This window comes from Mycteria americana, chromosome 6 (genome assembly GCF_035582795.1).
Source record: "Mycteria americana isolate JAX WOST 10 ecotype Jacksonville Zoo and Gardens chromosome 6, USCA_MyAme_1.0, whole genome shotgun sequence".
Taxonomy (NCBI): Eukaryota; Metazoa; Chordata; class Aves; order Ciconiiformes; family Ciconiidae; genus Mycteria; species Mycteria americana.
The window spans coordinates 19729837-19742042 of NC_134370.1; the positions used below are offsets into that span (position 1 = coordinate 19729837).

Genomic DNA, 12206 nt, shown 5'->3' on the forward strand with positions numbered 1-12206 from the left:
CTATATACATGAAGTTCACTACTTATCCTCCTCTTTTTATAGAGGATAAAAATTTTATAGAACCTAAGTGCTAAAAATTTGACAGTCCATTACTGAACTAGCACGATAAACTATTTATCCATAACACATCCCATGACTGAGATGATGAAGGCCATATGGGAATTTCTGTTTAGAATTACAAAACAGAGGGAAGTTAAAGTAACATCAGAAAGAAAAAACCCCAAAATACTGCATTACATTCATTCGACTGTTATTAGTCATAATGTAATCTAAAGATTATCATTTACCAGTCAGCACTGCTTTTGCAGACGGGTCTGCTAAATCCAAAGCTGTTCTTCCATCTGTGTTCCGGATGGTTGGTTCAGCACCATGCTGCAGCAGTACTACAAAATGCCAAAGTTTTCCATGAGAAAACAATTCTGCAAGACATGGCTTATGAGACATATCATTACTGTAAGCCACAAACAACAAAAGAAACATCCAGTTACTGATCCTAACTTTCCCTCTCAAATTTTTAATGTCAGAATTCCTTAATGTCAGCTGTGAACAGTTTAACTAATGAAACATGCCTGGACACATTTCATGAGAAAAAAGCAGAGCAGAAATGGAACAATCACAGACGGGCAGGAGGCAATCTCAGTTGAAAGACTGTGACTGACTCACCACAAAAAATCAGTAGCTACTTCCCATCAGTTCCAGAGCATGCTGCCTCATATCAACAAGTGACTATGCCCTAAACTGTACACAGCAGTAGCAGGCCATGCATCTTCCACGGATACTGGGGCCAAACAGGCAGTGTCATATATACAACTCTCTCCAGATGTGCTCCTTAATAAAGTAAATGGGAGCAAACCACACAATCAAAAAATTAGTTTCTTGACCACGTATCTAACTTTCTACTTCCTCCTAACTCAAGAACTGTGTGGGCAAAACAAGTGGTCAATATAATTGAAGTTTAGCTCCTGTCCTTAACTAATTTAACATGGCTGCTACACATACAGAGACAGAACAAATCCAACATTAAAACCAGTTTTGTTCTTTCCACTGCACTGTGAGTAGCAGCAGGAGGCAGCATAACAGTTTAAGCTGAAGTAGAAGAGAATCTAGCTCTATCACGTCACCCTAAAGCTCTTTCGCCATGATGACAATGTGAACCTTTATACTTAGGCAATTATCAAAAACAGATCTAAAAACTTGTTTCTTATAAAACTGACATATGAATTTAAGTTTATGAAAGATTTTTAGTTTTAATCCTCATACCAGCCATAGCTTCACAGAGTAAAAACGGTCTTTAAAAGGTTCTTGATTTTTCACAGTGAAAAGAAAAGAGTCAGTCACAGGAAGAGTGGGAGAAAATTACCAATGCAGACATCTGTCTTGCCCTTAATGGCAGCTTCATGAAGGGGAGTGTAATTCCAATTATCCCGAGCATTAGGATCTGCACCATGCCGCAAGAGAAGATTGACAACTTCGGCATGACCAAAAGAGCAAGCGTTGTGAAGAGGAATAAGGCCTCCATCATCTCGTGCGTGGACATTGGCACCACTTTGAAGTAAATATTCAACTACATCCTTCCGACCAAAACCTGGAAGAGATAAAGAGCTCTGTTCTATCTGCTAGGGAGGAAAGGTGACAGGGTGGGGTAAGAGAATTCCCTGTCCCACATACATAGATTAAAACAACAAACTTAAATAACAGTAACCACTCCAAATACCCATCACAACTGGCATTCTTTACTAAAGGAGCATTTACACACTAAGGCTATTTTTGAAACTGCTAAAAATTAGATTAAAATAAGTAGAAAAATAATATTAAAGATTACTGGAACAACGAATATCTTGATAGGGCCCCCATGAGTCAACAGCTTCTTGAAAACATAACAAAAAGAACAAAATGCTGACAACAAAACCTCTTGTTTAGTAATTTTATATGGTTATCAAACCAAACAGTATTTTGTATAATACTCTGCCAACCCACAGCCAGTTTGCGGAAGGACCAATAGATGAGCCCTGGGAGCAGTAAGGATACGACTGGCTACAAGCCAATGCATGTACAATTCATATTCCAAGCTTTTAAAAAAAAAAAAAAAGATTCATATAACACGAAAAGTATTTTACAGAAACACATTGCTTGTTTTTAAAAAAAGCAAGTAAGCAGCACTGCTCTCAGGTTAAAACTAGAAGCATAGCTATTTGCTTTCTAAGGAATAATTAATATAACGTGCACACAATTTCCATCTTTGAAATGATCACTTAAGAAAATCCTTAGGGACATAAGTTTATCTGAGACCATTCTCTATTGAAGAAATTTATTACAAGAGTATGCACAACCATAAAGATATTTCACAATGTCTATTTTCAGTGATGCCTAAAATGATTATAAATACTTGATCACGACTGAAGCACAAAAATGCTCTTACACCTTGTGAGGCACATTTTTACAATCCTGTCATTCAAGTTAGTAGACAGCAAAAAAATATGCTCACTTGCACATTTGGCTAGAAACACATCATAAATAAGGTAATTACTCGTATAAGCCAATTCTATAGCTACTATTGTTTAATTTCAGCTGTATCTTTCACATTTATATAACAGCAAATAAACCAGGGCATCAAACTTATCAACTGTATCTGTGTTTTCTCCAATATCTTCAAAAGAGGCCAGAATGACTCAGGACTGCCTGTAGCCATTATGCCCATCTGGTTATGTTCCAAAGGCCACTGCCTACATAAATACCTCCAAGGTGTCAGGAAGGGCTCTTTGGGTCTCGGGGATTATTAGGGCAGGTAAGAGCCGTATTTTGGTATGTATCAGACTTGTGCCAAGTACCTTCTGGGAAATAACCCGTGTGTGCAGGACTTGGCCTTCCTTGCTTTAAGTATCTGAGTTGCAAGCCCTTTTCCTGAAGAGATCAAGAACTGGGTGGGGATGAAGTCTTAAGCTTTTCTTCTTCCTTCAGACCGGATCATCACACAGTTGCCAACACCAGTGATACTCAGATTGTAGCAAATTTAAACTTTGTTACAAATCATCCATGGAACATCAGTAGGTAGGTAGAAGTCCCTGCAACCATAGCCTACGAATGATGTTTATTCCTGATAACCACACAGCATTTCAGTGACAAAGTCACAGAAGCATATGAGAAGTGTCAGCATTTTAGTTACAACTGAACTTGTTCATTTTCGTTTAGATGCAACTCAACTTTTTCATAGCATGTTCCTCACTAAACCTGACTATTCAGTAAATCCTTCTCCCAGACTGACAGCCACTGAAATCCTGGAGCAAGATGCACTTTCACCTTTGCTATTCAGAGCTCAAAAAACAAACATTGCCATTACTAAGCAATCTCTGGAACCTACTTGCTGAGAGATCTTGTATACAAGCTGTATATGCCAAAGATAAAGAGGCCAGGAAAGGTATTCGGAAAAGCCTTTGCTAAATTCTACCTTTCCCTCCTGTTCCCTCAAAAGTCTGGTAAGGAACCACATTCCCCACAGATTTCTGATTATTATAAAAATAATTTTATGTGAAACTTTTTAATCCCAGAATGAACTCCAAGGTGTTTTCAAGTAACAATCACAAGACTATACTGGTGATGTGCTTCAATTCTTCAAAATACATTATTCACAATACAAATCTTAGCTTGCTAGCACCTTAACTTTGATAGAACCACATACTGTACAGCACATTCACTTTTGAGTCTCAACATGACAGTTACCCATCTTATAACTAACAGAAGGCACCTTGCCTGTCCTAACAGAGAACAGGAGCTCAGCACACTTGAGATGAGAACTGGATCAGATGTATGGCCCATGCAAAACCAATTTATCTGCACAGGCACAGTAAGTCATATTCACTGCAACATGCATGCATATTTCTGCTGCCAAAAAAAAATCAGTACCTATACAACATATACCTGTGCAGCCATATTGTCTATATAGTAAATTATATGCAGCACGTTTCTCATTCTTACATAAATTTAGCTTTCATAACTAGATATAAGTATTGTTATTTTTCTTAAATGTGTCCTCCTGAATTTTTCTTACATCTTCAAAATCTCAAAAAATTCTGTTTCTAGTTTGAACGTATACTCAAAATGTGCTAAAAATTCTTTGAGGATCTACTCAGATGAGACTTTTCACAAGTGCCAGCATCCTGCAAACACATCATCAAAGCTGTTATTTGATGACAGATTGCTTGGTATCTTCTTTCAGTACCAAAAAATGTTTTCCAGAACTGCTTTAGTTATGTCAGAAAAGCCTCTGATGAAATTCTCTGTCCAGAAGTTACAGGTCTGGTAGCTAAACATCACTCATTCTTGTACAGAAGGCATTCCTGTCCCTCAAAGCTTTGATGTATAGCCGTGTTTCTGAATGTAAAATGCCAACCTTAGCAGAAATCACTACCATAACTGAAAATCAGCTGTAGTAAACCTCATTATAGGCAGAGCATTCACCTGGATACCCTCTATTTAGTACCTAGGTTCAATCAGATACAGTTCATGAGCAAGCCGTAGCTTCTTCTCTGCGCAAAGCCTGCATCCATTTGAAAAATACCCTAAGTATAGCAACGCCCCGAACTACCTGTAGTTATTTTAATGTTGAGATGGGCTCATCTGCATCACACTAATTTTTGTAACTTCTCTTCAGCAGTGAGTGCACAGCAGGGATTCCTTACTTCCTTGTGGAAGCATCTGTACAAGAGGGCACCATATATGGAAAGAGAAGTATTTTCTCATTGTTTTCTAAAGGATGTATGTGTACAGAGGAGGTGGCCAAACGCTGTATGATGGTCTCTCCCTCCTCTCTCGTTTCCACTGAAAGTGGAAAGAGGGGACAGCCTTTGCTTTACTGTAACAGTTCCCCTTTGCCATTAGTCCACTGCTGCAAAAGCAATTTCAACACTTAAAAAAAAAAAAAAAAAAAAAAAGAAAAATCATCATTTTTAAAGGGTGGGGGGTTTTTTTGGCTCTTGAGCTTCTACCAAAAGACCAACTAAATGGTATCACAGCTTACAACTGTGCAAGATAACTGTCTCATCATCATGAACACTATTTCTTACTGCAAAGTAGAATGGGTACTCAGGGCGTCCAGCTGACACTCTTCTACCATCTGGGACAGCCGAGTAGCTCACTGCACTTGTTCCCCCAAAAGTTACAAACTTTTAGCTGACAAATCCTGAATATTAATCAGAATAGAAACTTCTAACTGTAACATTTTTTTTTTAAAATTGTATTTATTTACAGTCACTGTTGCATCATAATTCACATTCACCGAATTTTGACGGGATGAAAAGGTACAGAAACAACTGAGCTCCAATTCTTCTCCCCTGCCCCAGGCATTCATTTTTTTAATGAATTTTAGTTTGCAGGAAGGGCATTTTTGTTCCTGCCAAGTCCCTAAAACCTTCTGATACTTTCAAGTTTGACATACACTGTGATGAAAAGGACTGACTTGAGGAAGTATATACAGCTTATGGTGAGAGAGGACTGAGCCTATTATGTTGCAAAGGGTGGTGGGTTCTTGACTTAAGCTTCAGTACAACTTATCTACCACACACATGATTACATACTAAAATCCAAAAAGCAACCTTCGCCAAGATCCCAATATGTATTACGTCTAATAATGACACATGCCCAGGGACAGCCTGCAGTATTTTTTTGATATGTTTTAAAATCCACCTTTACAAAATGACACATGGAAAAAGAGGAATTTGTTTTATTTCTTTAAATTGCTAGGTACATCTGAGAAAAAAAAAATGGAACCCAAGTTCAGACCTCAGAATGCCACTAAAAAAAGAAAAGAGGGCAATATAAAACCTATCTTCATATTTCAGCTGCATCCCTTCCATAAAACAAGTCTTGAAACTGAATGAAACTAGTCAGAGAAGCTTTGTAATGTACTTTCTAAGAACACCTAGCCACCTAGGCTAAACAAAGCAAGAATATAACAGACTTTTGCTTTTACTACCTGGAAAGCAATTCCTTTAGAGTCAGAAGACAAAAGAAGCTAGTATTACTCCAACTGTGAATAATGGGGGAAAAGCAAAACAAAACAAAATCAATAACCCCAAAATCCAGGAGTTACTTATGTCCATCTTTCACACTGAGTCTATTGCAGGTAGGCTGACAACAGCAGAGTTCTACCTGAAGCAGTGGAAGAGTGTAAAATCAAGAACTTACACAAGTATTTTATGTCACATGTTAACCAGAAACTTTCGGCATCTCCTACAGTCTTGTGAGAGGAGCAATTAATATCTCTGTATTGCGTCTGAAGCAGACGTAAGGATGGCAATGACCTCCCACATTTACACACCAACCTGTTTAACGTTAGAAGTCTAACAACTACATGAACTTATTCCTATGCATTTTTAAAAGAAAAAGCTTTCTATAGATCAGGTGTTCTGTTTTTCAAAGTCAAGACAGATCACACCTGTCCAGAGAGATAAACACTATATTGAATGAGGAATGCCTTACGCATCAAAAAAAAAACCAAACCCAAAACACCAAACCCACAAAACAACAGAAAAACCCTCACTTCTCCAAAATGCTGTAAAACATACTGATTTGTTTACAAGTTCAGAGTTTATTAGCAAACAGGCAGGACTGCTGCATACAAAAAGATAGCTGCAAAATTGTTTTCCTCTGACAGGATATTTTGTCTCCTGGGCTCTCTTCTTAATCAAGTTTCTCAAATCTGTGAAATGCAGCTGTCCTGAAGAGGCTTTCAAGAACTCAGACCTGTTTAAATCTACTGAATGTTTAAATCTACTAAGGAAAGGACACCTTAAGTAGAAACCTTTTCCAAAACAATTCAGTGAAGAAACAAACATCTTTATTACTATCCATATCGTTCAGCTGAAAAGAAGCTGTTGTCTTCTGTAGCCTGCCAGCCTCGGGGTCCTACATCTAACGCTGAAATAAAATCAAAACAAACAACATGAAAACGACAGTCACAGTCAGGTTTTTGTGTGAAAAGGTGGGATATAATCTTCTGGCCTGTTGCCAGTGAAAGCAGTTGTTCGGTTGTTTGCATGTCTAAGTCCCAAATGAACAAAACCTATTTGCTTAGAATGCAAGAAGCTCAGAAACAGTGTTATCTGACAGGCACCCTTCATGGGTGAAATTCTAAAAATGAGCAGGCCTGCTGAAATCAATGGAAACAGTACCTGGGACATATGTCACCTGTCAGAGCTCACATGCCACAACATGAACACTCTAAACCTTAGTCCAGATGTTCTTACCGCCAGCTAGAGTGCTTTTTTTGTTTTGTTTTGTTTTTTTTAAAGAAACAAGACGGCACCTGTACCACTCGGCAACCACCACCGCGTGGGTGACTGCTCATCGGCCACGCGAGAGCGGGCGTCGCGCCTAGAAACGGCCACAGCCACGGGACGGGCGCCGGATGCACACGGGGGCCGGCGAAGCGCCCCGACCCCCGCGCTGCGCCCAGGCCCACCCCCTGCGGCGGGGCCTACGTCCAACAGCACACCCTGTGCTCCTCCGCGGCCCGGCCAGGCCAGGCCCGGCCCTGCCCAGCCCGGCCCTTTCCAGGCCCCGCGCCGAGAGGGAGGCGGAGGTGCGCGGCCAAGCAGCGGGCCTGGCTCCGGCGGGGCCGCCCCCCCCGGACTCCCCCTTCCCCCCAGAGGCGGTGACCGCGGCCCCAGGCCGGTACCTGCGGCGAAGTGCAGCGGGCTGGACTTCCTGCCCGCCGTGTCCCGGCTGTTCACGTTCTCGGGCCGCACCAGCCGCTTGACCCGCTCCACGTCCCCGTTCCTGCAGGCCTCGAAGAGCTCCCGAGCCGGCTCCGCCGCCGCGCCGCAGCCCGGCGCCTCAGCCAAGGCGGCCGCGCCGCCCGCGCACCGCCGCCCCGCCATGCCGGGCCCGCCGGAGGCGGCCGAGCAGCCCCCGCCCCGCCGCCCCGCTCACAGGCCGCGGCCCTCCGCGGCGGCAGCCCTCGACACGCGCCGCTGGGCGGGGCGCTGCGCCCTCCGCATCGCGGCGGAGGGATCCGGGCGGAGCGGCCGCGGCAGCAGCACCGCTGCCGGCCTCGCTGCGCAGGCGCCCCCCGGCGGCCCGGGCACGCGCGAGGCGCGCACGCGTGGAAGGTCGCACCGAGCATGCGCAGTGGGGCGGCGGGCCGCTGCCTGAGGGGGCGTTGGGTGGCGCGGCCGTGGCCGCTGCGGTCCCGTGGCTCCGCTGTGGCCGCCGGCCGCCTCTGAGCGTCGTCCGGGGGCGGGGGGGCCGCGGGTTGCACGGCACCGCTCGGCCCTTCCTTCAGCGGCCGGTGTTTCCGTTGCGCTCTGAGAGGCGCTGCCGGGGCTCATCGCTGCGGCCTGGGGCCGGGTACGGGCTGCGGGAGGTGTGCTTGGACCGAGGGGGCTGCCGCTCTACCGGACATGTCCGCTTCGCGAAACTCTGGTCTCAAAGTGCTGCCTCTCTTCTCCTTCCCCCTCCGCCCCCGAAGGCCCTTACTGCTGCGGGAAAGATCTGAAACTGGGTTCTTGTTAATACGAAACAGTTTGTCAGTACACTTTTTTCAGAGTTGGGGAGGAAGCAAGATAAAAGATACTGCTCATGTAGTCTGGCTTCAGCCTGCTACCTGATCCTTTTTGGGGGAAGATTGGTAGCACAAAAACTCAAATACAGAGCTAGCAGTTCATCCCAGAAGAATAGAAATTGTCTGTTTGCCACTTACAGTACTTAAATGTAGATTACGAGGTGACAACTATGAAGGATGTTTATTTTCTTGTAAAATGTGTAAGACTGCATTTTGGTGCTAATAACCTCATGATGTAATGAAAATCCTTACATAGCAAAATACCTTGCTCAAAATGAAGTTAACTGCATAACTATGAAATGGAAATCATACAATAGAAGTCATATAGTTTTATTTCTTAATCTTGGAAAATAGATACTAGAAAATACTGTTGGTTGACTTTGCCAGTTCAAGGTTTTGGAAGAGAGCACCTCTTCCCCTCTTGTAAGCCCAACAAGCTTGATGGGGAAGCTTGAGCTCAGATGGGACTAACTAGGGGATTCATTTGGTAATTTTGAAATTTATTTTTCCACTCATGCTGTAATAAAACACTTACTTTAGAAAAGGTAGTTGAATAGGGTCAGTAGTTTCCTGTTCCAAAGGCAGGAAGGTAAGCGCCTCCAAACTCAATTGAACTTGCAGACTGTTGTTACACTAGGAAATTAAATGGCCTAAGAACCAGGAAGAGATGCAGCTGGTAATTTCCACAGTTTAGTCACTTCCATTCTGTTAAACATCCTTGTCTGAAACAAGGCAGTTACATCCGCGTTGCCTGTCCCTGGTCTGTGCTAATGCCTAAACTGTGCCCAGGAATTTTTTGGGGGAGACTGCTAGCTGTGCCAGGCCAAAACCATGCACAGGTCAAGGACCAGTGCCTGTGTCTGTGTCCCAGCACTGTTACTAATTTACACGTAGCCATAGTAGAAGCAGGACAGAAGAATGCAGCCAGCACAGGGACAGGAACCATGTCCTTTGACAAGCACATGATGCTTTGGTCGTGTATTTTCTGTCATCCCACTGGCTTTTCTCCCCATGACCACTTAAATTACAAGCTGTGCTCAGCAGGCAGGTAAAAGTCAGGCCATGACCAGAGTCCCCTATCAGCTTTGTCACACATACATAATTCATCCACTGCTTTGCATGTGGCCATAATGTTCTGGCATAAACTGTCATCAAATGTGGCTCATAGTCCTGCAGCCATCTCAGACCTTCCCAGCATCTCCAAAGTATGCATGACGAAAACTGCCCTTTCTATGTGCAGGCTCCACAGACCGAAAACAAGATCTGCAGTCCCGCCGTTTGTGTCTTTTATTAGCCCCATTAACACAGCTAGAAAAAATATGCAAGCTTTTGAGTTCATAAACCCTTCTTCAGGCCTACAGCAGAAGTAGCAAATGCATTAACTTGGCTGCTTCCATTTCAAAACTGAAGAAGGGACTGTGTATCTACAAGTCTGTGGACGTGTAATTACCTGTGTAAATACAAACACATCCTGTTCCCCAGGTCTTCTTTAGAAGTTTAGAACACTTTTTCACTAGTTCACTATAAATGCTATCTATGTTTCTTTCCTTGGCAAAAGCTATTATCAAATGCTAATGGAAAAAAAATTAACTGAGTTAGAAAAAGAGCAGGATTATAAAAATAAAGAGCATTATCTAAAATAAACTCCACGTCATTATACCAAAAAGATGCTATTATTCTAAATTACCTACAGCCTGACTTCCTTTTCTGGTATGGCTTCCTGATAGCTTGAGTGTAAAACTATGGCAGGTCTCTGTGAATGGAAAATAATTTTAAGAAATATTATCCTGTAAGAGCAGGATTCAATTAGACTTGAATTTAGTGAGTCAAACACTCTCAGCATATTTTAGGATTGGTGTATTAATAGCCTTCACACTGACTTTTGAGATTCACACCATGTAAAATAAATCTACTTTTTATTTTATTTATACATTTATTTCTTTTATGAGAAAATAATCTGTAAAATCCAGTGCTTTCCTCCAGTCTTCTGTACAATAGTATGGTTAGAAAACCATAGCTGAAATATATGCCAAATCCCTCCCAATATATGTGGTAGGGATTTTTCTAGAGGAAGCGGGGGTTTATAACCCACCTGTTATTAGCACCACCTGAGAGGCTCAGCCATTAACAGCTTGGAAACATTTGACTGCTATTTTTTTTTAGTGTAATTTGTGATATACCAATAGCCTCTACCTTTGCAGCATATTTATATTAGTGGCATGACCTGGCCTAAGACATACATGAAAGTATTTTTGAAGTGTGCTTAAACAGTTTATTTAGAAACATGGTTGGTCACTGGAGGGCAGGAAAGAAGAAAAAAGAAGAAAGAAGAAAAAAGAAAAAGAAGAAAAAGAAAAAGAGAAAAAGTAAAAGAAAAAAGAAAAAGAGAAAAAGAAAAAGGGACTGTTGGGTCTGGACAGACTAAGGCAGCTTTGAAAATAAACCCTTTTCCTTTCTGTTTAGGAGATTAAAGTTTGCTTATGGGCAGAGACATCGTCCATGCCGATCTGCAAGGCAGTCCATCAGATTTAGGATTTTCAGCTGTCAGCCCTTCATTTCGTGAGGATTTCTCAGCTCTGTCTAATTGGTCCCTGCAGTCGTTTGCCTTGCTCTTGGAAGCAAAGTAAAATGCTAGAATTAATAGGACATTTCAAGTGTTCAGAAATTTAGTCTATTCCAAAAGAAGAACGATTTAAAATTTATTCCATTTGAAGTATTTCCAGATGAGCCTTGGAAAAAAAACTCCAACCAACCAACAATAATTAATGCTGTACATCAGGAGATAATAAAGCATGCCTATAAAGAAAACAGGTGATTTTGTAGAGAAACAGAAGTGTTTAGTTACTAAATTTTTAAAACTAGAAATAGAAACTTTCTCAGTGCAGGCCACTTTTTCTAAATGAAGAGAGGGGCTGATCAATTTAAGAAATAAGAGCTCACTGCAAAATCGAAGCAGCACAGATTGTACAACAGGGAACCTTTGTACAACTATATCTTTAAAGGAACTTACTTCCTCCCTTCCCCTTCTCATCACACCTACCAAGTACCCTGGCTACTCATTTTAAGCAGGAGCTAGTTTCTCTTCCTCCACTCATCTGGAGCATATTACATGTGCCAGCTTTGTTTTACCAGCAGATGGGGGTAAAGTGGAATAAATATAAAATGTTGTTCTGGAATAATAAAGGGATTTTAAAAAAAATTAGATGAAAGGAGACTTGGAGATAGTGAAGCACTGAGAGACTGAGCACTGCAGAGAGGAGCAAACACAGAGCCAAGTGGTCCTTCTAGGAGATGTGGATACACTGTGAGTTGTTGACAAGCTGTAATGGCAGGCGATTTAGTTATCGAAATAGTGTATCTGTGTATGCAGCAACCAAGAGAATTGTTCAGCAGCTTGGTGACCAGCTGTGGAGATGACAGTTCACATGATACATTTAGAGAAGATTCTTTTTAGTGATAGGGAGAAGCTTGTGCTTCTGACCCCAGAAGCACAGATAAGTGTATGAGAGATCATGGAAACTAGATAGCACAGAAAAAAAGCCTTTAGTCCAGGACACTTGTGATTTCTTTAAAATGATTCCAGTTTCTCTGTCAAAGATGACTAGACAGATACATGTCTAGAGGGTTTAAAGGGAGCTTTTGTTTGTTT

The 12206-nt window shown here is 42.1% G+C and overlaps 1 protein-coding gene across 1 annotated transcript in view; it reads right to left on the reverse strand.

Annotated features, from left to right (window-relative positions):
• Positions 1–8055, reverse strand: part of TNKS2 (tankyrase 2) — a 32923-nt gene extending 24868 nt beyond the window's left edge. Inside the window, exons 1-3 of the mRNA XM_075504847.1 lie at positions 7673–8055; positions 1361–1585; positions 288–383 (exon numbers count right to left, since the gene is read on the reverse strand). Of these exons, the coding sequence (XP_075360962.1) occupies positions 288–383; positions 1361–1585; positions 7673–7874 (523 nt within the window). The 5' untranslated portion in view covers positions 7875–8055. The remainder of the gene's footprint in view (positions 1–287; positions 384–1360; positions 1586–7672) is intronic.
• Positions 8056–12206: the final 4151 nt, after the last annotated feature.